The sequence below is a fragment of the Asterias rubens genome, chromosome 9 (assembly GCF_902459465.1).
Source record: "Asterias rubens chromosome 9, eAstRub1.3, whole genome shotgun sequence".
Lineage (NCBI taxonomy): Eukaryota > Metazoa > Echinodermata > Asteroidea > Forcipulatida > Asteriidae > Asterias > Asterias rubens.
In genome coordinates this window covers 15,954-41,746 of record NC_047070.1, presented here as the reverse complement: position 1 = coordinate 41,746, position 25,793 = coordinate 15,954, and the positions used below count along the sequence as shown (strand labels likewise).

Genomic DNA, 25,793 nt, shown 5'->3' with positions numbered 1-25,793 from the left:
TTGGAATAATAATATAATTTGTATGTACCTCAGAAACATTGAAGCCCAAGCTAGCATACACCAAGCCATCTATACAATATGGTACCTAGCGGTTTATGTACATCTATATTAAAGGTTAAAAACAATTAAATACATTGGCTGGTTATATTAGACTGATTATGTTTAAATATTGTTCTTTTTGCTATTTACACAAAATCTACAGCTCTCATTCTTAATAATCTTAAGCCAAGCAACTATATACACATATAACTTTTCTTATCTCATTTTGGGGAGATTGTCAGAAAGGTGGGACTAAACTTAGTTTTAAAACCCAATGCAGCAATCATACAGCCAAACATGGGTAAGTTTGATCGCAATATATACACACTATTTTTGATTTTTGAATCATATACGTAATAAGAAAAACAAAACTTATAAATGTAATGGATAGAAACTCATACAAGTAGATAAATGTTTGTATCAAGCAAATGTACACCCGTTAAACAGTTACACAATGAATGTAAATTTTAAAATCCTCATAATACCAAATCTGTTTAAAAAAAAATCCCCCAGTAAACTAGTACAATAACGGTTAGCCGTAAACTTATTTTGGGTGAAACATTTTTTTTTTACAAGCGATATTCCGTAGGCCTACCTTTTAATCACACTGCATATGTTGATTTGTCATTTGTTTTAAATGAATGAGAATACAAACATTTGTTTTCTTTATTATTTCACTGAAATATTGAATACATGACTATCATGCCTGTACAAGTTGAATTTCACTTGCAAGTCAAACTTAGAACGGAAGAAATAAATAGAAGTAATAGTCTTTGTATATAATAAGCCACAATCTTAATTGTTCTACCAGCCATGTCTCACTTTGCACTGAAGTGTGTAGTATTCGTCTGACATTTGTTTGTTCCAACATTAAGATAAATCTTGATTATTTAGATAATGAATTACTCTGAATGAATACGATTTGCTTTTCCACACCATGATAAGAAACTTTCAAGTTCTTGACATGATTTACTGAATACATTATACTGTCTGTACATCTTTGCATCCTATTTTACATTAGAGATTAGTCAACCAACACCACGCAATTAGTTAGAAGAACCATACTTTACAGATTTCAAATACTGTCAGCTGTTCAAATTTACAAGGGGGAATTCAAAGAAATTTGAAAACATGGAATTGTGGAGGAAATTTCATGAATACAAATTTTCATATCCTGCTAAAGTCTAGGATTATTTTAGTGTTTTAAGGTACATCTTGAAACCATTTTTTTGTATACAAAAATAACTTCAAGTAATGGAATAATTCATCATAATCGAAGTGGCTGGAGATAAAAGGAGTCACATAAAAATAGCAAAAATAAAATGGAATAAAATCTTTCTCTTTACACAGAAGTCAGTGCTATAAATAAATACATGGTTACATTGAATAAATGCAATGATGTATCATTTTAGCTTTACCATCAGTCATGAAAGTAGAGCGTGTGTTTGTGTGTGTAACTAAACCCAATGGTTTATATCATCTCAGTAAATGTAATACAATCTATAAATAAAGCAAAGTGAATCGATGGGTAATATCCCTGAATCTTGGTAACAAGTTTGGTCCCTCATGTGTTTTAAGATGAAAAGTTCATACATTTGTAATACACCTATGTTATAGTAATTGGTGACAGCTGAGACTGAATGAAAGAGAGTCAGATCACTAATACTGGACTCAAATTAGTGATCGGACTTTGGTAGTTTTAATCTTTTCCAAGAAACTTGTCACAATGACGTTTCAAAATAAATATGATTCAAAGTCAACAATGAAGTGACATTTTTGTTTTCCCCTTGTAATAAAAAAAAATGGATTAAAAACTACCCTTTAAATCCTTTTAATATCAAGGTTGTTTAAAAAAAATGAAGTGCTACTGTGCTTTAATAAAACCATCAGCACCAACTTTTAATTCAGTGCAAGTTTTTTTTTACATGAATACATGGTAAGCTTAGGTTTTACCAATGTACACCAATGTGTATGTCTAGTTGGTAAGAAACTAAGGCCGTGTCCGAAACGACGACTTCGGCTACAGCTACGGCTAGATCAGCGCGTCTGTCAGTGTTGAAGAATAGGCAGACGCGCGCGATCTAGCCGTAGCTTTAGCCGAAGTCGCCGTTTCGGACACGGCCTGATTTAGCATTGTTTGAATCCCTAGCAAGTAATGTGCCTGTGATTTTTTCTCACAGAGCTCGGATAAGTACCAAGTATACAGAGCTAACACACATGTGTATGTATACATTATAATTCTTGGAAAAGGAAAAAATTATAAATAGTGATAGCTGTAAAAGAAAAAAAGTAAAGTTTTATGTACAAAAATATTATCTAAACTGCACTTGTTGCATTATAAAGGGCTGTGCAAAATATACATATTTTCTATTATTCCTGCAAAGGCTGCAGACATTTTATACAAAGGTTGCACGCATTGTGCGCCCATCCTTGACAACTTTCTCCCACTTTTCACGATCAATTTTCTGTTGTTGTACACCACTGCCATCCTTCCAGTGAAGGTTTGAAACCATTCTGCTTGGGTTGTCTTCTTGGGAAATTGTTTCCTTGCTCTGCAGAGCAGGGGTCTGATGGACTGGTTGATGAGAGATGCCTTGATCAACATAATGACTTACATGTGAAATGGCAGAGTTTGAAGAAGGATGTTCAGAGGTATGCTGTGGGGTACCTTGCTGAATTAAATTTGGTTGAGCAAAGTCATAACCTGACACACTGGTTTCTGAAGTACCATGCTTTAATACCTTATCGTATGTATGTTGTAAGGTACTGTATGGCAAAGAGCTATTTGTAGAGGTATTTTGTTGTATGAACGGTTGTACGTAGGGGCTGAAGTTCTCTGGTTTGTGCAATGACTCAATAACATCTGGTCTTTCAAATACTGAAGACTCTTGTTGGAATTTGAACGACATGTTACCAAAAGGCCCTTCAGAAAGCTCATTGATGTTTTCTTCAATATTTGGAGTCATGACAAGATCATGAGTGGAAGGTGAAGGAGGTCCAGGGGATGGTGGGTTGGTACTAAAGTCAACAGAATCAATGTCTGTTAATGGTTGAGGAGACATGTCTGTATAATGGCCTGGAAGTGTGCTCCCTTGAAGGGTACCAGTTCTATCTGGTAAGGAAAACATCAAGTCACTGAAATCACTCTTTGGATTTAGTTCATCCTTTGTCAAAGATGGTGGAGGGGAATAATTGGCTTCTTCAAGCTGTAGAGTTCGGTCTAACTCATCTGGAGGAGGCGGAAGGATTGAGTCATGTTCTGCTACTGACTTAGTTAATGTTTGATCCAAATCAAACACTTGTTCATCACATAGGTCTTCATTCACATTAGCATCGTAGAGTTCAAGAGAGTACCCTCTTGCTTTAGCACTATCAACATCCAATTGGTTAACAAACGGATCAGTTGGATAGGCACGTGGACTTAGCTTAGCATTCTGGTTTCTTTGCATATTACCATTGTATAATAATGATGAATGGTTAAAACCATAATTACTGCCCATCATGTCTATATCACTTTCATCGTAGCCATATGCATCACTAGCCATTGCTGTCATTGACTCATTAAAAGTCTGTGGTGTAATGTCACTGTAGCGCCCTCTACAGCCAAATACTTCCTCAGCTTGTGAATGTGTTGGGATGATTCCTTCCCTAAACCCAGTGTCATTGGGATTGGTTGTTGGTGGTGTAGATTTACACCTCACAGCTTTGTCTTGAAAGCTTAGCTTTTTATCTGCAGAGTGTAGAGACTCATAACTGTGTAGGAATTCTGGTGTACTGAACTGATAAGGAACACCAAGGGAACTCTTGGATCTAAGATTTTGCGTTTCTTTGTTTGGTTTCTTCAAGAAGTCCGGAAGTTCTAAGTTCCGAATAGTAAGACCACGTTGGTCATCCATCCTACGACGTTGTGCCTTGGACAGCATAGTGTACAATTCTGTTAAGAAACAATACAAAAACAAGTTAAAGGTACAACCAAAGATACTGGTGCAAAGAATAATTATTATTGACCATTATGAAAGTTGATGTTCAAAATGTTTGACCTACATCTCAATAACAAATGTCAACAATGACAATATTTACAAGAGTTAATAAAGCACTTTGATTATATCAAACAAATAATCATATAATATATTTCAAATCTTACTTGTGTTATTGTACGTACTGGGCACACAGTCACAATGTGAAAAAATTAACAGAACACTTGTTAAGCTTTGCATGGTGAGGAAAAATAAGAAGAAACTAGAAACAAAAAATGGTAAACTTGCGGGTACAGCCACGTGTAAATCTCTTTGGGTGAGTGTTGGCTCTGAAAAGAGCCAGTTTATGGTGTTGTGAGTCTTCAGTCTGCCTTACCTTCAGCATCATGGTTTGTAATTCTGTATTGCCTGTTCTGGGAACCTCTGGACACAGAGGTCTCTGAGATACTTGGTCTCAAGGTTACTGCTTGATTTCCTACTCCACATGCGGAACCTACTTCTTTCAAATTTGCACCATTCTGGAAAAAAAAAAAAAATGTATATATGTATTATGGAAATTTGTAAGATTCCTACAAAGATTTAAAGATGACTCGAGTTAACTTTGTATGTGATGGGCCACAAACACCCAAGCAAAACAATCACAAACCAACGAAACACATAAGCCTAATTCTAGAAAATAAAGTCACCTCTGATAAGCGTCGTTGCAGATGAACAGTTTGTGATGTTCTTGCATGACTGTTTGGAATGAAGCTCTCTGCAGATGCTGATTTGTGAAGTGGAGGAGCATTTATATCTGTTGTACTTGGATCCACTCTAGCCTGGGCGTTGTAATGTCCAGCTGCAAATAAAATATCAAACTTTAGAATACTCTGTTCTAATGAAGTGAAGCAACTACCTCATGGCTAATTATAAAATAAATATCTGATAAAGTAAGTATTTCGCCAGAAAGGTCATTTTCCTAATGACAATAGTCTGGCAATAATTAATAACTAGAATAAAAGAACATTTATAATGGGCCTTATGCAACGCCTCAAAGTGCTGTACACATATATTAAAATCAGCTACATAATATAATACAAAGAGAAAACACACATAAAAACCTACAATAAGCAGATAAGCAAACAACAAATGTATATATACTAACAGCAAATAGGAATTAAAAAAAGAGAGATATAAAAATACAAGATGAATCTCTAAATGATTGAATATTTCTCTATTATTGAAATCGTGGTTGAATAATATTAACTTGTTTTTTCAAGTTGCTGTTTTCGGTGTATTATTTGTGTTTGAACATTGACCATTATTTGGATCTTTACTCACCACCGTACTGTTCCAGAGTCTCAATCAATATCCTCTGACCATCCAAAGATGCCACTGTTATATCCAAGTCAAAAGGTACTGGGGAGTTACTCTGAAAAAAAAAACACCCATTAGAAAGTTAGTTATTGGTTTCAATTTATATTATTATTGGCTTATTAAAAACTGTTTGTATCATTCTAGAACGATTATTATTCATATAATGTTAAAGTAACCAATGAGTGTGAATTGGACCCAATCATTACTGAGCCGCTTACATACCTGTAATAATGTTTGAAAATTAAGTTACATAAACCTCTTCCTGACTTATCTTAAACTATAATCGACTGATTTAATATTGTGTGATGTAGATATCATGCGTATGTTACATTAGGCCTATATAATATCAAACAATGAATCATTGAAGAGAAAGTAGTTACCAGATGTACAACTAGAGTATCTAGTTGAAGGTTGTACTTGTAGGTAACTGGCAGTAAAACCTCAATCAGCTTCTTACATGGTTTAGATTTCACTCCAATTACTCTGTGACTTGGCAGCTCAATCCTGTTAGTGAAAATTAATCCATAAGCAAAAACAGGCAGTTTTAGATTGGTAAAACAGAGCAGATTTAATCGTTTAGGCACAAAGTGTAAGACTACATTACTAGCTTTATCATACTCTACTATCTCCATGTAATAGCTAGTTTATAAAGTAAATTTATAAGTTCAGTACTTCAACCTACATGTATCAAGTAAGTTGTCTGCACCTCAGTATACTGTAGCAATGTTTTATCAAAGATTAAATTTCTTTCCTAATTGTCTTTTTGTTTAAAGGGTCTCGGTACTTTTTGTAGGACACATTTAACCAATTTAACTTACAAAGTTTTGCAAGTAATAATTATTTTAAGGTAAGCTTTCTACTACCATTATCTTCAAACAGTGTAAGTTTAATGTAAACTAGCGGGATACCGCGCTTGGCGCGGCACCCCGCTAGATGAGGAGGATTCTAGTATACAAATGTTGTAAAAGGTAATGTGGGGGCAAGGGAGGTATTCTTACAGGTAATAATCATTTCGTAGGATTGGATTAGAAATTGTACTTATAACCGGTATGGAAATCTGTCATATATGTTGTATTTTTATAAAAATTAATTGTTGAGCGTGCACAACTTAATTGTGAAACGTCGCAACGCGTCGCCTCCCCTCCTCACCTTCTCTCTTGCGTTCTCCAACTAAAGGAATTGGTGTTTGTTTCTGGAATTGAGCTTTAATATTGGGGATGGGTATACTTGGCAATGATGGTACTTGGCATGATATGTAGGGTATTTCGTAATATTTTAGTGTTGATCGAGCGGGCCAACGCATTATCCGTAATGTGGATTATGTTCGCCTCTTTTACGCATAGTTTTAATTCAATCGGCTTTTGTCATTGTGTCAATTTTATCCACTGCACTGAGTATTTCCCAGCTAAGATGACTGCAAGGGTAATAATGCTTAGTTGACTAAAAATATAGCACGTACACTGCTCCAATGACACACTTATTTTATTGTGTTGAGCACATTTGGTATAATTCAGTTACACTTGGCAAAATGTACATCCTGAGTCTCGCCCAAACTGCTTTCATTATAGTTACGAACTTTGTGAAACATTTGCTTTGTTATTTTGAGGGTCTGTACGTCCAGTTTGGTAAATTTATATGGAGATGGGCCAATCGGACAATGTATAACACGCTGAATTTTGAATCAGCAGTGGTATTTGGTTCCCTTAACAACAAATCCATAGTCACCGATAGCCACGGATTTGAGTGGTCTAAGTCTGGTCTCCCCCTCAACAATTATCACCGTTGCTAATAGCAAAGGAGAAATCCGACTAAAAAGGCTTGTATGAAAGTGGTACCCGCTTTTAAAACAAACTCATAATCACAGCCACTAATAGCCGCGGAGTTTATCTGACTGAATAAGGAAGCTTCGAGGAAGTTCTGGTATACAGCAGATAAAAAAAAACGTGCCAGTTGGTATGCACCTTAACGACAAAGTCATTTTCTGCAAAATTGTATTGAAATTAAATATATTTAATGATTGGTTGCTATAACTGTTGAATGATTTTTGCTTTGTTTCCAATGACGTGTACACGATTTTAGAATCTAAGGCCCATTCATCGTGATTTATTGAGTGTACGTCCAACGCACATACAAAGTTGTCTGAGCACCAAATAAAGCGAGTTGCTGTGCAACATCTAATCTACTGTTTTTACCACCGCTTTTGGGAGTAACAGAGCGTCGGCCTCATTCATTTTTAGTTTATTCTCATATCAATTAATTCTCATGTAAACTTTCTGGTCAACATCCGCCGGGGCGTGCGCCCCGCGTGACGATATCCCCTGATAAAACATCCAATTTTATATGTTATCATTATTATCTGTGGAACCCTCTAGAAACTAAAATAATAGAATCGATAATTTTATTGGTCTTTAATAACTACTTTTATATTCTCTCACTTAATTCACTTTCAGAAAACATTTGCCTAGTTATTTTGAGGGTTTGTATGCCAGCTACCCCTACATCCTCTCACTTAATTCACTTTTAGAAAACATTTGCCTTGTTGTTTTAAGGGTTTGTAGGCCAGTTTGGTTAATTTTGTATGGAGAAATTCGTAAAAAGTACTTGATTCAGCTGCACATGAGGGCTCGTTCGATAACGAAACCCGACGGCCGATTGCTTAGTACAAAACGGATTTGGCAAAGTCTACATCCTGAGTCCTGACTACGTTCTAACAATTTTGTTGCTTCACTAACTTTGAATGGAATGTTCGTTTACAGCTTCAAAACAGCAGTTGATGTTTCAGAAAGTTTGTAACTATGAAAGCATACTATTCTTAAACGGTGATTTCATGTACTCTTTTGTAGGTTTAACTGGCAAAACCTATACAATGTATATGAAAAGAATCAGTGATGTATTTACTTTCTTTTTGAAAATGTTTCAACTTTTGCGTGTATACGTTCTGTGTGTGGGGGATGACATGGACTGTACCACTAATGGTGCAGAGCTAAATGGAGCAAATAAAGTTTCACAACAATGGGTTGCTGTTTGATGCGTTTAAAAAATGCTGGAAAGTTGGAAAGTTGGGTAGTGACTTAATTGTAATAAACACATATGTAACAGATGCATGTATTAAAGCCTAATGTCTTTTATTTAACACGCAAAATTAAACCCCCCTGTACAAAATGGTATATACACAATGCCTTTACCCCTCTGCGAAACATCAATCCGAGGTTGCCACCCACTTCAAACCTAAAGAGGTGGCTCTGTGTGCAGCCTATACAGCTTCCCCCCTTAGACCAACAGGTGGCCCATATCAAAACCAGACAACCACAAAGGTGACTCTGTGTGCAGCCTATGGCTTCCCCCTTCGACCAACAGGTGGCCCATATCAAAACCAGACAACCACACATGTAAGGAGATATCGCTCGTGACTCCAGCCAATCAGACAACTCGTAAGAGGGAGTTAGGTTCAGGGTTTTGTAGACTTGCAACCCGACGTCTGTAAGGACACAACCGTGTTGGATTCCACAAGGGTGCCATGCCACTGGACCTTCTAATTTTCAATCCAAGATAGCGCGGGTTACGCTTTGAATAGTATAGATCTGTGGACATTGTGTTTTGTGTTACAAAAAGTACCCAAATCCTTTTGGACAAAAGAAAATCCATCCTAGATTAAAATAAGGGAAACAATGTGTGGTGAAGATGTTTTCAACTAGTGGCTTAATCCCAACGAGGCCTGGTTCTTGATAACTTTATTGAGACGAAGTCGAGGTAAATTATTAAGAACCAGGCATCGACGGGTTTAAAACACTAGTTGAAAACCGATTCAACACACTTTGATTCCCATTCATAAATACCTTTTCGGTCAAAAACATCAACACTTTTTAGTCAAAAAGTTAAATAAATGCAAAAATTAGAATTGTTCAATGATTTCTTTAAACACAACACCCCTCCAGCTATGAAATTGTAAAACCCTCCGCCGTTCTCGCGTAAACAACTCCTTATAAGGGAATGCTGTGCACGTCGTGCGTATCGCGTGATGTGGCACAACTGTTTCAGCCGTTGCTCTCGACCAATAGGAATGATGAAACTGTCTTATAAGAACAGATGCAAGCTCGCGTGTCACGCCCATGTTTCAACACTTTTTACTGGTCATAAACAAAGGTTTATACACACCCACGTGACGCGCTCTCCACCAATAGGAAAAGCGAAACTGTCTGAGGTATTTATGAACGTGTTTTAAGATTTTCCTAAATTGCTACCTTAGTCAATCAATTATTTGTTAAACATGATATGATAATGCACCAATTTGACATTCATTGCTCCTAGCACCATATGGAAAGATCTTGAAAACAGGTAGGATTTAAGTAAAGTAATGAGATTGTCTGAAGTTCTCAGCAAGTTAAGATCTAATTCTTGGTGCAGTGATATAAGATATAGAAAAGTTTGTTGGTCGGAATGCGTCTTAGGATAAATCCCTTACAATTTGTCATACATTTTTATCAAATACCAGAAAACACTACACTGACACACAGGGAATGTGCCCCACACTGGGGTTTGTGGTTCTGTAACTTTGGAGACTGGGTATAGTGTTCGACTTTTGATCATGGAAAGCTTGTTTACATCTGCTCCTTTAAAAGGTGGTTTAAAATACACATCGAAAATAGAAATAAAAAAATGGAATAACTCAATGTATACAAACTTACTTGAAAACCACTCGTTGCTCAACAATGATTTCAGCTCCTGCCATGTCACTCATGTCTTGCTTGAAGTCAACAATCTGTCAACATAACAAACATAAGTTTGACTGCAATAAAATGACACCTTTATAATTTACCTGATATATCATGTATGGAAATGTGGTTAATTGTAAACTCATAAGGAGATATTCCATGAAGTACAGTGAATGAGATGATTAAGGTAACTAATTTCCCTTTGAAGTGAACTGTAAAGTTTAGGCATACATTCCTGTCACGCTGACTGATTAAAACATCAATGGTATAATAAATTACAATAGCAGTAGAAACATTAATTGGTACATGAACATATTGTGTTGCGCTACTATTAGGAAGATACAGATTATTTGTAATGACAATAAGGCCAAGTCCATCAGTGGGTTCTCATTGTCAGCATGGCTTACATGCAATGCCATCTGAAAACATGCTTTATATTCATGAGACTACCACTGTCTCAAAATAAAAACCTGATTAAAATAATTATAGCTCTACAATTTCAAATTGTTACAACTTGACTGGCTAGTGCTGATCCATTTTTTACAGAGGATACAGGTTGTTTTCTACAACAGTGACTGCCACTCATCAAATCGTAATAACATTAACGAATCATTTTACATTTAAAAGTGTACAATGCTATACACAAGCAAATTGTCCAAAAGCATTTTTCCTATTAATTTTTTTTTCAAACTTTCACAAACAAATTGAGTTTGTATGTGAATTGGTTCATTGTGAAGTAACCTCTAAACTAAATTGGCTCATTTTTTTCAAATCATGCCAAACCCAATATGTAGGTCTTCACTGCCATAATTTTTTCCATTGCATGATTTCACCCAACAATGTACCAACAATTCATTTGGGTTCATTTCATAGAATAAAAGCGAGCACATTAAAACTTAAAAGCAAGCTAATGAAAAAAAGACAACAGAAAATATTGAAGCATGCAACTAAATGTGTAAACAAAACAAAAAGGATACAAAAAAAATATGCAAAGAGCAGCAACTTTGAACCCTGGATAAAACCAATCATGTAGCAAGTTTGATCTCAAGTAATTCTTTACAAGTTATCAGCATTGAAAACTTGCCATTGAATTTATTTTTACTGTGTGAAAAAGTAATATATAAGCCAAATATGCCTTTGATAAGCATGCCACCAAGCATCAATCCAGAAAAGTAAAAGACAAACACAACAATATCATTATACCTTTTTCCTTCCTTTGGGATAAGACTGTTAAAAATGATGGAAATTCATAAAACTGTTAACATACCAAGTACACTAAAATGTTCATTATTCCATTTAAGTTTACCATCTTCTAAAAGTGATACCTTTGTCAATTACTACATTCTATATAATTATACAATATTGGATGGCTTTGAGGGGGATACAAGAATATATTGCACGAGCTATGACAATATTGCACGAGTCGTAGACGAGTGCAATATTGTCATAGCGAGTGCAATATATTCTTGTATCCCCCCCCCAAAAAAACATCCAATATTATTATTAAGGGAATGGTGAAGAGGTTTTCAAATAGTGGTTTAATCCCAAGAGGCCTGGTTCTTGATAATTTTACCGACACAAAGTCGAGGTAAATTATCAAGAACCAGGCCTCGGCGGGTTTAAACCACTAGTTGAAAACCGATTCAACACACTTTGATTCCCATTCATAAATACATTTTTGGTCAAAAAACATAAACACTTTTGGTCAAAAAGTAAAAAAAATGCAAAAATTATAATTAGTCGATGATTTCTTTCAACACAACACTCCTCCAGCTCTGAAATGATAAGGCCCTCCTCAGCCCTCGGGTAAACAACTTCTTATAAGGGAATGCTGTGCGCGTCGCGCGTGATGTGGCACAACTGTCCCGGCCGTTGCTCTCGACCAATATGAATGAAGAAACTGTCTTATGAGCACAGGTGCAAGCTCATGTGTCACGCCCATATTTCAACACTGCTTACAAGACTGAATTGGTAAACACAGATCAACCACTTGGTTGAAATAGCACTAATCACTTACCTCTTTGGAATCAGTAAGGAATGCCTCAACTGACTGGAAGCTCAGTTGTCTTACTTGAAGATGAGGTGACAATATATCACGCACAGTAAAGCCTGCCCTCGCTGGTAGCACTACCACATCATTGTTTGGGAAAACAAGACGACACGTCCCCTCAACAGGTATAGCCTAGCAACAACAAACGCAGGTTCAAAGATTCAAACTATGAAAAAAAAACTTGAAGAGTCACCATAACGTACAGTTACATCCATTATATGATAGCTTGTAATAGTCTGAAGGTAAAAATGCATTAAAATATTTCAATGTATACTTCTAAAATGAGCAAAACTAATAAACATAGTAATATTAAAATGCGACAAGTAGAGGCAATTAGGACCAGCAATTGTAGACCCCTAAAAGTGTCATGTCCTCATGTATATAAAACAGAAACTGTTTACCATATCAGTGACCATGACAATGACCATGAAATGTGAACTCATTATCCTTTCTTATTCAACAGTAATGCAGGGCCTTTATAAATCAATTCAAAGTAAAATGTGCACTCAGGAAAACAACATGAAGGAATGTAACTTTACCTTTGCATTCATGTTTGTGGCCGTTGTCAGATCTTTATCGCCTACTGATGTTTTACACTTTGTGTCTTGGAAATGAGTTAAACAAAATAAAATGAAAAAAAAAAAAAATGAAAAAAAAAATCTTTTATAATGGACATGATAAAAGTTTTGTTGGAGTTTTAAGATATAGTCTCCGAACACAGGCCTGGCACTTTCAGAACCTACCCAGATTTCAGAATATATACAAATTCAAACTAGACATAATTACATTTGTGCACAAATGCAGAGCTGTTTCGTTAAGAATTTTCAATTTTTGTCCACTAAACTTGAAATTCTCTTAGCATCAAAATAGTTATGACCAATCCAGCCTATTTAAAAAAATAATTTGGATTATACCATGTTCGGATAGCATTTTATGACTTAAAGGTGCAAAAATGGAAAAAATCATAACAAATCATGTGATGACGTCATCATGACGTCATTTCACAGTCCACAAGAACTTGTCAATATCCAACAACCTACCAAGTTTCAACATGATCGCATAATTACTTAGGGAGTTATATTAGTTCAAAAAGTGCACCTTTAAGGCCGCTTCACGTGACCCCCCATGACGTCATTGATCTGAAACTTCACACATATGATGGCTGCCTGACAGTTAAAGTGATTACCAGAAACTTCACCACAGACATCTTCAAAAAGTCTATTTTGAAGAGTTTTCAACCTGCCGCTAGAGGGCGCTGTTGCAATTCGTGACGTCATCAATATTTTTTTTTAACTGCCCACCCTTGCTAGACACTTACGTCCTTGAAAAGCAACTTCATAACTTTTACCACTTTTTAGTTACAGGGCAGTTCCGTTTTTTTGCCCGTTTCAACCGGAAGTAGAGGTCATGTGAGGTCATGCACACGAAACAAAATGAAGACCTAATTTATCCCTACCACATCCCGCAAACAGAAACCTACGGTCCCGTTTGGCTGATTTGATATGTATTTTCAAACATTTAACATAAAACACCTTTAAGATGACTTCACGTGGCCAGTGATGACGTCATACTGACATCCTCCCTATAGGATCATTATTGCTCCATAACCTTCAATCCCTGAAAGTTTCATTGCAATTGCTTTTTGGGAACCATGCAAAAAATTGCGAGTACTGAAACAGACAAATAAAAAAATAAAAAAATAAATAAATAATAACAAAAACTTTACCAAAAACAAGAGCTGTTTCGCTGCGCTTCGCTACGAAACAGCTAAAAAAACCTTTAACAAAAACAAGAGCTGTTTCGCTGCGCTTCGCTACGAAACAGCTAATAAATAACACAGCTCCCCCAGTCATGACTTAATACCTGATTCTTTAGCTGCTGTATCCATATCTCTGCTGACTTTCTTTGTCACCTTAGCTGCAATAAATAGCATACATGTATATATTTTAAGTAGGAGCGTTGCTTTCATGCAATTCTGTTACACACCCCAAACCTCAAAGTTACCAAACAAAAAACTCACCAACAAGTAAGTAGAACGTTTTTGTTTGACTTGATGTTAATTGAAAAAGTCATCTTTTAAATCAACTGAAATATGCAATCATGAAGTTAAAATCATGAAATGGAGCTGTGTAATATAAATTTTATAGATGTTAAAGTTGCATCGGGGATAAAGAATATTCATTTTGGTTTTTACCCATATACACCGATGTGCGTTTAGCACTGTATACTCAGTACTTACCCGAGTTCTGTGAAAATAATAGCAGGCATATTACTCGGGTGGGATTCAAACCCATGACCCTTGCAATTCTAGAGCAGTGTCATACCAACTAGACCGCTGAGATTGCCCGGTGGCTAGAGGCAGTTCGAATCCTATGTTTAGCTGCGGATACCGCAACGATTTAATAGATGTTAAATTTGCATCGGGGATAAAGAATATTCATTTTGGTTTTTCACCATATACATCGATGTGTGTTTAAAGCACTGTATACTCAGTACTTACCCGAGTTCTGTGAAAATAATCACAGGCATATTACAACTCGGGTAAGCACATTCAGCTGCTTTGGTTTTTACCTCGATTTATCCACGGTAGCAATGATTTACGCTTCTTGTCAGGGCTTTCTTCATTTACTTCTAAGCTGTATGACTTTGTTGTCTTCCATAGTTGATACTGCAAAATGTACAATGAAAAAGCTTGTGATACATTTACAAACCACGTTAATGCACAAGAAAAGTTAAAAATAAATGGGCAATATAATTATTGGCTAATGTTGTCTTGTGAATAGCTTTTCAATGGCCAGATAAGTTTCATGTCTGCTTCCCTGAATTGCCTTGCTGTTAAAACAACTCATCATCACTTGTGATAGTTGTAAATAAACATTGTTAACATTCATCTGGGCAAAGTAGTATTTGCTGCTGTTGCAAGATTCAGATGATTTTTTCCTCTTTCTTGAGTTTAAATGTTGTAGGATGTAGTTGGTGGACTCTTCCACAAAGGGATCACTTCTGATGCAAGCTTGAGTTTGTGTTTTCCTCTTTCTTGAGTTGTTAAAGTTGTTGGAAGTAGTTGGATGACTTGCTCACAATGTGATAACTTCTGATCAAGCTTCAGTTTGTGTATTCCTCTTTCTTGAGTTGTTAAAGTTGTTGGATATAGTTAATGGACTTGCTCACAATGTCATCACTTCTGATCAAGCTTTAGTTTGTGTATTCCTCTTTCTTGAGTTGTTAAAGTTGTTGGATGTAGTTGGATGACTTGCTCACAATGTCATCACTTCTGATCAAGCTTTAGTTTGTGTATTCCTCTTTCTTGAGTTGTTAAAGCTGTTGGATGTAGTTGGATGACTTGCTCACAATGTGATCACTTCTGATCAAGCTTTAGTTTGTGTTTTCCTCTTTCTTGAGTTGTTAAAGTTGTTGGATGTCATGGATGTAGTTGGATGACTTGCTCACAATGTCATCACTTCTGATCAAGCTTCAGTTTGTGTATTCCTCTTTCTTGAGTTGTTAAAGTTGTTGGATATAGTTAATGGACTTGCTCACAATGTGATCACTTCTGATCAAGCTTCAGTTTGTGTTTTCCTCTTTCTTGAGTTGTTAAAATTGTTGGGTGTAGTTGGATGACTTGCTCACAATGTCATCACTTCTGATCAAGCTTCAGTTTGTGTATTCCTCTTTCTTGAGTTGTTAAAGTTGTTGGATGTAGTTGGATGACTTGCTCACAATGTGATAACTACTGATCAAGCTTCAGTTTGTGTTTCCTCTCTCTTGAAGGGCTAACATTGTAGGATGTAGTTGATGGACTTGCTCACAATGTCATCACTGTTGATGCAAGCTTCAGTTTGTGTTATCCTCTCTCTTGAGTTGTAAACGTTGTTGGATGTAGTTGGATGACTTGCTCACAATGTGATCACTTCTGATCAAGCTTCAGTTTGTGTTTGCCTCTTTCTTTGGTTTTTAAAGTTGCAGAATGTAGTTGATGGACTCTTCCACAAAGTGATCACTTCTCCTTCAGATTGTGTTTGCCACTCTCTTTGATTGTTAAAATCGCAACATGTAGTATGTCAATCTTTAGTTTGTGTTAACCTCTTTCCCGGTTTCATGCTATTGGAAACCATTTGGTATAGGTGTTGATCATGGTTGCCATAGCTAGTATAGTTGGCGCTCTCAATGTGTGCATGCTGGTTACTGCAGAAGTGAACTGATATTTGGGGTTTCTAAAAATTGAATTGGTTTACAAGGCATCATACGGAAGAATACAAATACTGAGAAGTATTGGTTTCAAAAACAAATTTTTCATCAGACATAATATTGAACTTGGGGTATTAGTGTTAAAGAATCTAATACAAAATCAAAACTTTCTCTATAAAGCAAATGTACTAACTAATAGATAGTAATAAAACTATTACACAGCCAGGACCAAAATAAAATTGTCAAAATAAACTAAAAGCCCCATAAAGTACCTCTTAACTTTATTAGATACCAATTGTTATTTAGCCAATCGCAGTCTGGAGCATTTCCTACATAACTGAAAATATGTTATACTTGCGTGCAAGTCATGAACCAATGTGTATCTGGAGTAATCCCTATTTAGAAAGTTAATACATCTTCATATGTTCATATGGCCAGTGGTTATCTGGAGCATTTCCTGTTTAACTGGTCACCACAACTCCTTGAACTATTCTACATGTACCGACATGGCTCACAACCTTCCACAGCTAACCAATGATTACCTGGAGCATTTCCTGTGTTTTAAAGTTGACAAGGTAAACTCTCCAAAAAGTGATGAAACCATAATGATTTTAGCTCGATGACAAGAATTACAATGCACAACTTCCTTAAATGACAGGAAATCCCCATGATAACGATCTGTAGGCAGTACCACCCCTCAATACTTGGAGCCATTACTCCAATGTATCAACTAAACTATTTTCCAGAGGTTTCAGTTTCAAGAATACGGACCCTTATAGTTTCCTTTACAAACAACCAATAGAATTAAAGAGCAATATCTGGACATACAAGTGTACATACTGTGCTTAATGGACTCAGTACAAAGTTCAAGGTCATTTTATTTTGCATTGATATTCCTGGAGTTGCTGAGTTGCTTAAAGGTGATTTTTGTCATATATTCAACATGTACTGTTTTACACATTGATACTGTTTATTTGGCTGCTTATCTGGTACCCTGAGATCCATCACACATAAACAAGGAAGACAAAACTAAACTGACTGAATAAGGAGACTAGAATGAAAACATACAGAAAAGAAAGTAAAAAGAGAGAGTTGTATGTACATGTACCTGTATTGTAGAGAGGCTGTGGTTTCTATAGAAGTTGGTCTACATGTTCAAATTTAATTCAGTCATGGTGGATAGATGAGGGTGTAGACAAAGGATACTACAGGGGTTAGGGATACTGGTTTTTTGAAAATTGTACAAGGTGCATGAACAAGCATGAGTAAGTTATAAATTTAAGATAATAAAAACAAAAACAAACATTTAACGAGACGAATTCAGTGAATTTAGTTAATGAATCTTGAAAAAACAAAAACCTAAAATACATACCATAAAATACTGAAAAAAGGCAGTAAGTGTATAAAACATATACTTTATTCATAAAGGATTTGTGGTAAAATGAACACACACAACTAAGGTAAAAGAGTAGCAAGTTCAGATTTACAAATATTAATTATCAGGCACACTCAATGTAGAAACAACATTCCATGTGAAAGGACAATGTTAAACCAACAATTAGAGATTAATTACATAAAGCATAATTACAAATTCAAGAAATTCACAACTATTTATCATATTAATTTTGCACATATTGACATTATTCAATATCACCTCATGTGGTACGAAAGGTAATTTATAATAATCACTTCCCAATTTATTTTTTAAATTTTACTTTATCTACAACTGTATATTATGTGCTTGTCATATGTAATGTTCCTACATGTACATGTCCTTTAAATTATTTCAAGCAAAACAAACTCCAATTATGGTAGGACACTACATGAACAATATAATTCACAATAAATTTTAAAAGGGAAAAGAACTACTTTAAATTGTAGGATGAACTGATAAAATCTAGATTTGTACAGGTAGCTGGACATTTTTACAATTAATAGTGCCTTTCATTGACATGCTTCTGGCTCTACAATGTTTCAACCATACAAACTACATGTATTTTGAATGTCTTTTTAGGCGGATTTTGGCACTATATAAAAGCTTTTTATTACTCCAATTATTAATGAGAAAAATCACAAGACCAAAATACCTTGTCACTTAAATCGAGAAGTGGACAAATTTAAGTACAGAACCAGGCAAGGACAAGTACAGTTATTATATGTGAACTGAGAACATACTATAGGCTCCCTTCTACCAAACAAGTGTTAAGCAAATCCAGCAAACAAAATAATGTTTAATTGTGTTGATCTGGGCAGGATGATCATCAAGCGTAAAATTTTGAAGAGGATTTTCGCAGACCCAAACGCTGAAAACAACAGACAACAACACATGTTCAATGTACATTTCATGTACTTTAAATATTCCTGCTTAAAGATTGACCTTTATTTCTTATATATTTAAGAATCATTAAACTTGACTAAAATGACTTCATGAAGAATGTTGAAGTATTAGTAACAATGCATGGTGTACATGCTTGAAAATCATGGCAACACTGTCTGCCACCTGATTCACCTACCATCAATTTTAGCAGTGTATTATACTAAGTGTGCAATTTACAAATGTAGGTGTCGCACATACATTTTAACAAGTCTCCTTTCAAATTGACCACACCATAGCCAGACAGAAGCCGTGTCTAAATTCAGTACAAGAGGTCACTAGCAGCTGCAGATCAATGTCAGCTTAAGATCAGACCATCCCCAGACAGAAGCCATGTCAGAGGTCAGTACAAGAGGTCACTAGCAGCTGCAGATCAATGTCAGCTTAAGACCCGACCATAACCAGAAAGAAACCAGGTCAGAGGTCAGTTAAAGAGGTCAATAGCAGCTGCTAACAAGCCACAGTTACATTTTTTTAATGTCTGGGTATTTTCTTTATCTATTTACCATTACACAAGAATGAATTTTAGTAAAAATGTCAGCTTGTTAGACATGTTAGATATCATTATTTCTTAACACAACACCATGGTAAAGGCTCACAGTTAATGCTGAAAAAGAAAGATTTATGGTACCAACTATGTATTTTGGGTACAATATTAAGTGCAACATTTGCCCTACATTTACTGTAGTTCCTTTTTATAGAAAACTAACCTAATACGGCAACATTTAAAACAAAAAGTTTTGCCATTTTAGTGTTTATGTGAAATAAAATAGTTATGCCAATGAAATGCTGAAACGTACAGGTACTATAAAATGCAAAGATCCAAAGATAACTGTGTAACTATACATGAGTAAAACAAACGACCCCTTGCATTATGTTGTCACACTAACAAACAGTGCCCTCGCCGAGTTGAAAAGAGGCAGATCAATTCAACAGAAGCAAATGTTGGTGCGTAAAATCATGGATGTAACATAAGCATAACAGCAGTGTTGCGCAATATGCAAGGGTTGTATGCAGTCACTCATGCATATATATTTATTCCTTTACACAACAATGAATAAGTAAAGAATTCAGATTGTTATAATGTTAGATATACCAAGATACCTTTACACACCATATGGAAAATGCTGACAGTTAATGTTGACAAAGAAAGATGTATATTCCCAATAATTGTTTGTATCATTTTCAAGTGCAATATTTCACCTACTTTTTCTGTATTTTCTTTGGATCATAAACTACCCCTTTATGAAATGTAACATGTAAAACAGACTAAAATGATTTTGTTTAAAGATGAGCGCCATGTGCCAATGAAATGCTGTAGATGTTCTTACTACATGCATGTATGCAAAGGTCACTATACATAAGAGAAACACTGCAGTCACCCATGCACATGTACCCAAGAAATATGCTACAAATTACATCACCACAACAAGAAGTACATGTTTCACAAGAACAAACTGAAAGCAAACCAATCACTATGATTATGAACAACCACCAGTTTGCCAAGCACTTACATTTGATTTAGTACATAAAATGAGAGTTTCAACGGAGCACACATTAGTCTATGTCAGAAAGTGAGAGATATGATTTTCAATAGAGCATAAATCATTTCATGTCAGAAAGTGAGAGACATGATTTTTAATGAAGCACACATCAGTCTATGTCAGAAAGTGAAAGATATGATTATCAATGAAGCATAAATCATTTCATGTCAGAAAGTGAGAGACATGTGTGTCAGAAAGTGAGCAAAATAGCATGAGGGGGAGATGGAAGTCACTTAAGATGGAAAGCATTCCTCAGCACCCATAGATTGTCTCACCTTTTTCTTATTTCCCTTTTGACCTTGTTGTGCCCCTTTCTTACTATCTTCAGAGGTGTCATCAACACTGCTAACACTTCCAGTAGAAGTTCCATCACTCCGTTCGCGGCTAACAGATATGGGGAGAGGGTTTCCCGCCATTTCAGCCAAGAGACAGTCTTGATAAACTTTGCTCTTCAGGAAGCGAGAATAACTGTCATATTTCATCAGTTTGAAGATCTGTTTTGGATAAAAGAAAAGGCATTTTCTGGTCAAAAACTAAATACTTGTGAGAACTGCCAATTTGGTATAAACTATTAGCAAGCCTTGAAAAGCTGGTACAACACAAGGCTGTTTTTTCTGATGAATCACCATGTACCAAGTGTCCAGAAAAAGGCGCATGTTATTCTATAAATATTTCTCACATTGTATTTATGATAACTAACCTGTTGCTGCTGAACTTTAAACATCTCTGGTGTTGGACTCTTGAGGGCTTGGACTACTTTCAATCGACAGCTGCTGTCTAAATTGACTGGCATGGAGGCTTCATCAGCCAGGTGTTTACTGTAGATGTGATCAGCCATACGCTTTAACTGCATGCAAATACAAACAAAAGGATCAACAACTATTGTTGAAAATTTGACAAACTATCATCATTGGTGGGGATTTTCTTTTCCTTTGTACCGTTGAAGTAAATGTTTCTTTTGAGGGACAAAGATAAGTGACTTACCTCTGATTTACTTGTCATCTTACTCATTGTCTCACAAGCAATCCAAAACATTATGTTTTCTTCACTGAATTCCCTCTTGAGAAATTTCTGTTATAAAATGTAAAGGGAATGTGAAAGAGAAGAACAAACAGTTATAATCATTTGAACATATCATTTTCCCAAATACACATCAATTCAGCAGAGATGTAACCGACTGTTAAATAACAAGAAAAGTTGTGTTTGGTACACAAAAATTCACTGCAAGCCAGTCTGTTTCTTGACATATGACATGGGTGGTCCAAAACAATAGGCTATATGGGGATTCCAAGGCAAATCAACACACCAAGTTTGGAGTTGTTATTCAAAGTCGTTCCTTAGTTATGACTTGGACAACATTTTTTTGTTGCCACAATGACCTTGACATTTGACCAAGGTGGTCTGATACAATGGCATGAATATGGGCTACTTGGGGATCCCGGAGCAATGAACACACCAACTTTGAAGTAGATAATGCCATGTCCTTTGACAACAGGTTTATAAGGCACAATCTTGAGATACAAATCATATGTTTTTGGTCAAATTTTAATTGAAGGCTTTAGGGTGTGAACAAAAAGACAAATTTACAAATAAGATTTGTGATTTAAATCACACAAATTGTATGCAAGCAACCTCTAACCACTCACTATTCTCACAATGTCTATGTTCATGAAAATGTTATATTTTGTTTATGATAAAATCAGTTTTTTTGTCACTACAATAAATACAAAGTGCATGAATCCTAGATTATCTAGAACTTGGTAAAAGTATACAAAGCATGTGGCCTTATGGTGGGGGAAATGTAGCACAGTTGCACATAGTCCAACAGGCTAATGAACATGACAGAGCAATACAGTAGCAATACAGTTCAGCCACATAGCCACAACTGCATTGATTGCAATGGAGCAAAATGTCAATTCTTTGATTACTAATGATTTTTGTGGTGCTAATATATTTTTAAGTTGTGCAACAGTAAAATAGCACCATGTGAAGCAATCTTGACTAACCTAGAGACAGTTTGCTTAGGGTGTTATATAATATAATATCATATCCTGTGCATAATTTACCGTGAAGCAGTCCAGACCAAGCTCATCCTGTAACAGACGCTCAAAGCTGACAGCCCAACTTGAAACTCTACCAACTTCTTGTCCATCATTAATCTGAAGTAGGTTTGGATTGGACCGATTTCCATCACTCTTGACTGATACATCTGCTTCTGGTGAATCCAGTTCTGTTGACAGAATACAAAGAAATGTTTCATTATGACTGGGTACAAATAAATAGTTGGATGCAAGCTGTAAAATGTGCTTTATGTTTGTGCATAAACACTACTTAACGTCCTAAAAGATTTTATTGTGGAAGAGTGTGGGTTCGAGTCCCCAGCCTTGACACTTGTCTCCTTAAGCAAGAAACTTAACAATTGCTTCGTCCTTCGGATGGGACGTTAAGCCATTGGTCCCATGTGTTATGTAACGCATGTAAAAGAACCCAGTGGTCTGATCGGCAGCAAATTGCACGACAGCACCTTGTAAAACATCACAATTAGGTCTCATAATTCAAACATTGTCCCACATCTTGCAGGAAATACTGTATGTTACAGCGCCGAGAGCGTCAGTGGGTGACAAACATGTGCGCTATATAAAGAAGCCACAATTAATTTGTTAAATAATTAATACAAGAATTAAAACACACTTAAATGTACCCTTTTATTGTGGAAATCATAGTTAAAACAATGATGAACATGTCAGTCATAAATCAAGGACATCACATTATATTCACATAATATTACTCATGTAATCTTTTAATTGCTGTACCTTTAAGTCCAAAGCAGTTTGAATTGCACAGGTTCGGTTGAACTGAACAATTTCCCATTTTCTTGCAATGTTTGTCTGATGCTTGCTTCACATCAAACAAACAAAGAACACAAATTGTTTACCAAGTGCAAAAAGGTTACTGGTAGAAAATGGACAGAAAATCACTAATCCACAAGTTTCAATGCGCCGCACAATGCGCATGAGGCAAGAAAATGACAGAGAACAACTTACCTCCATCTGAAGCTGCCAGTGACTGTTGAGACAAAAATACAATACAATAATGAGTCAATGAAATGTTTAGAGAAGTTTATGATGAGCATAATGTACATGTATGATTGCAAACTATAATTAAGACAACTTCCTTGTTTTCCACCTGAACAATAGACCCTTCCCATGAAATATGTCAATTTGAATCTCATCCAAGTAATGTGCCTTTAGAGAGTTGAATTGGTTTCTAACATGTACATTGTGTAGGATTTAGGAAAGCACGGAGTATACAGTGCTTCATACAGGAAAAAACCCTAAAAATAAACAAACAAACAAACAAACAAACAAATAGTTAACAGATTAACAGAGAACAATACATACGTACATTGTTAATCATTAAAAATGTGTTGTCGATACAATTTTGCATTTCCCAACATCAGCATTTCATGAATGTATATAAGCCAACAATTATAATACAAATTACATTTTTTTATTGATCACATAGTATTAGGTTTACAAGATACAATGTATTGTACAACATCACAGGTTAACTGTCTTGTCTTTCAAAAGTGAACACTTACTTGACGAATACATGTACATGTAGACATTAGTGTAACTGTAAAGTGCCATGTACTAGTGTAACTTTTCCAACAACTGGAAGACTGCCATAATACAGTATTACATGACATGGTTTACAGTTAGCATAAAATGACACTTTAGGTAGTTGTACTCAATGAGTGACAACCTTCCACCAACCACCATACTCAGTGTATGCATAATATACTTACTCGGACCGCGAGAAGCTTTGTTCCACTGTTTGACTGTGAAGCCCTAGCTCTGGCAAATCTCTGAAAAGCACTCATGGGCACTGTTTTACTTTTTACCTCAGCTCAACAATTTGATGCTCCACCATAAGAAATATTAGTGGGGTATGTGTAGAAACCCACAAGAACGGGCCATTTGCAAGATAACAAAATGTTGAGAAATGATACAAGAAGGATTGAGAATAACAGTACTTGTGTATTGCAAGAGCTTCCCTTTGCCAGTACTAACCCACCAACAGGAAAAGTCAACTGAATAGCAAGTAACAACTGCGCAGACAGGAACTTACATGTGTTTCACTTCCTGATACAGCAGAAAAGGTCAACACAAAGAAAAGGACAATGCAAGCATTATCTAGCTAATGTACCTGAAACATGTAATGTATGGGTGTACATGTATGTATGCCTTTTTTATGTAGGCAACACTTTCTATGTACATCAAAAGAGTTTGTTTAAATGCACGGACGATTTATTTGTTTTGTTTAATATTTTTTCTTTCACCTCGCTTACATGCGCAATACACTTGGGCAAAACTTGAAGAGAAAGGTAAATTTCCCTTTTCAGCCCACTTTATGGTTGAAGAATTCATCACAACAGCCAATACAATAAATTGTTTGTTTAATGACAGTAGGCCTACTGGTACAGTACCTAGTATGAATTGTGTACATCCATGGTCTTCAAGGTCGGCATGCACATGTACAGGGCACAAAACGTAATGTGTAGGGTACATACATGTACATAGGATTCAAAGTCAAGTTTTGTACTGTAATACATAGTATGTATGGTGTAAACAAGAAATAATATCAACAAATATTGTGCAACAAATCAGGGTCATCCATGAGAAGTGACTACATCCTGTCATGAATGCCTGGTGCAAAGTGTTTGTGCAAACAGTGTACAAAGCTTTAAAGTACTACAACAGTAGTATTTTGTACTTTTTATGGACGATACTTTCTATAACCTGTGACATCACATTTTTACAAAAGAGCCACTGAGCCTAGACTTCCTGCAGGCATGATTTTTTTTTTTATCTGAGAGATAGGTGGTTTTTAAAATGAGGGTTTGGTGGTTTTAATCTGAGGGGTAGGTGTATGTAAGTGGACATTCTTTGTTGCAGAACAACTTTGCAGGGGTGCTGGTAACCTCCTCCTTGTCACTCACTGGCTTGGTATTTTATTTTAATCTATTTTGTTTCTTTGATCTTTATATCTAGGCTATTTGTATATTTTTTTACCAGTGTAAAGCGTAATAATAAACTAAACTAAAACTACTTTATGGAAATTGCACTGTCTAATTTTTGACAACTTTTGATATGATGAAAGGGGGCACATCTCAAAAATTTTTAAACTGGGGGTGGGGGGTCACGGTTTTTCAAACTTAATCTAATCTCCAATCCCCAAGGAGTCTATAACTACAAACAGTCATTGTTAAACGGCCGTGTACTTCTTGAGATATGGTGCTACAAAGATTTCCCAATTAAATATGCAAATATGGGTCACGTGGTTAATTAATTACAAATTTTAACATTTTTTTGGTCGGTAATTTGATGTTTGATCTAGTAGGCCTACAAGTTGATTTCACAGAACTCTTAACCACCAAACTCTGCGCTTATGATCACCATTTTTGGCTTACTGTGTTTTTAAACATCATCATGTCATGCATGCACACAGGTTATGGCTAACAATTGAGAAAAAGAAAAGGCAACACTATCG

The 25,793-nt window shown here is 35.8% G+C and overlaps 1 protein-coding gene across 2 annotated transcripts in view; it reads right to left on the bottom strand.

Moving 5' to 3' along the window:
* Nucleotides 1–2,116: 2,116 nt before the first annotated feature.
* The window catches only part of LOC117295165 (regulator of G-protein signaling 12-like), a 35,849-nt gene continuing 12,172 nt past the window's right edge, over nt 2,117–25,793 (bottom strand). The window contains exons 4-19 of one of the 2 annotated variants that reach the window (XM_033777737.1): nt 23,285–23,306; nt 22,307–22,470; nt 21,225–21,311; nt 20,941–21,087; nt 20,516–20,734; nt 14,706–14,802; nt 13,998–14,051; nt 12,674–12,738; nt 12,102–12,266; nt 11,288–11,311; nt 10,058–10,131; nt 5,753–5,876; nt 5,337–5,427; nt 4,703–4,854; nt 4,393–4,534; nt 2,117–3,973 (exon numbers count right to left, since the gene is read on the bottom strand). In XM_033777737.1, the coding sequence (XP_033633628.1) occupies nt 2,436–3,973; nt 4,393–4,534; nt 4,703–4,854; nt 5,337–5,427; nt 5,753–5,876; nt 10,058–10,131; nt 11,288–11,311; nt 12,102–12,266; nt 12,674–12,738; nt 13,998–14,051; nt 14,706–14,802; nt 20,516–20,734; nt 20,941–21,087; nt 21,225–21,311; nt 22,307–22,470; nt 23,285–23,306 (3,165 nt within the window). In that variant the 3' untranslated portion in view covers nt 2,117–2,435. The remainder of the gene's footprint in view (nt 3,974–4,392; nt 4,535–4,702; nt 4,855–5,336; nt 5,428–5,752; nt 5,877–10,057; nt 10,132–11,287; nt 11,312–12,101; nt 12,267–12,673; nt 12,739–13,997; nt 14,052–14,705; nt 14,803–20,515; nt 20,735–20,940; nt 21,088–21,224; nt 21,312–22,306; nt 22,471–23,284; nt 23,307–25,793) is intronic. The other variant, XM_033777738.1, reaches the window with a different exon arrangement.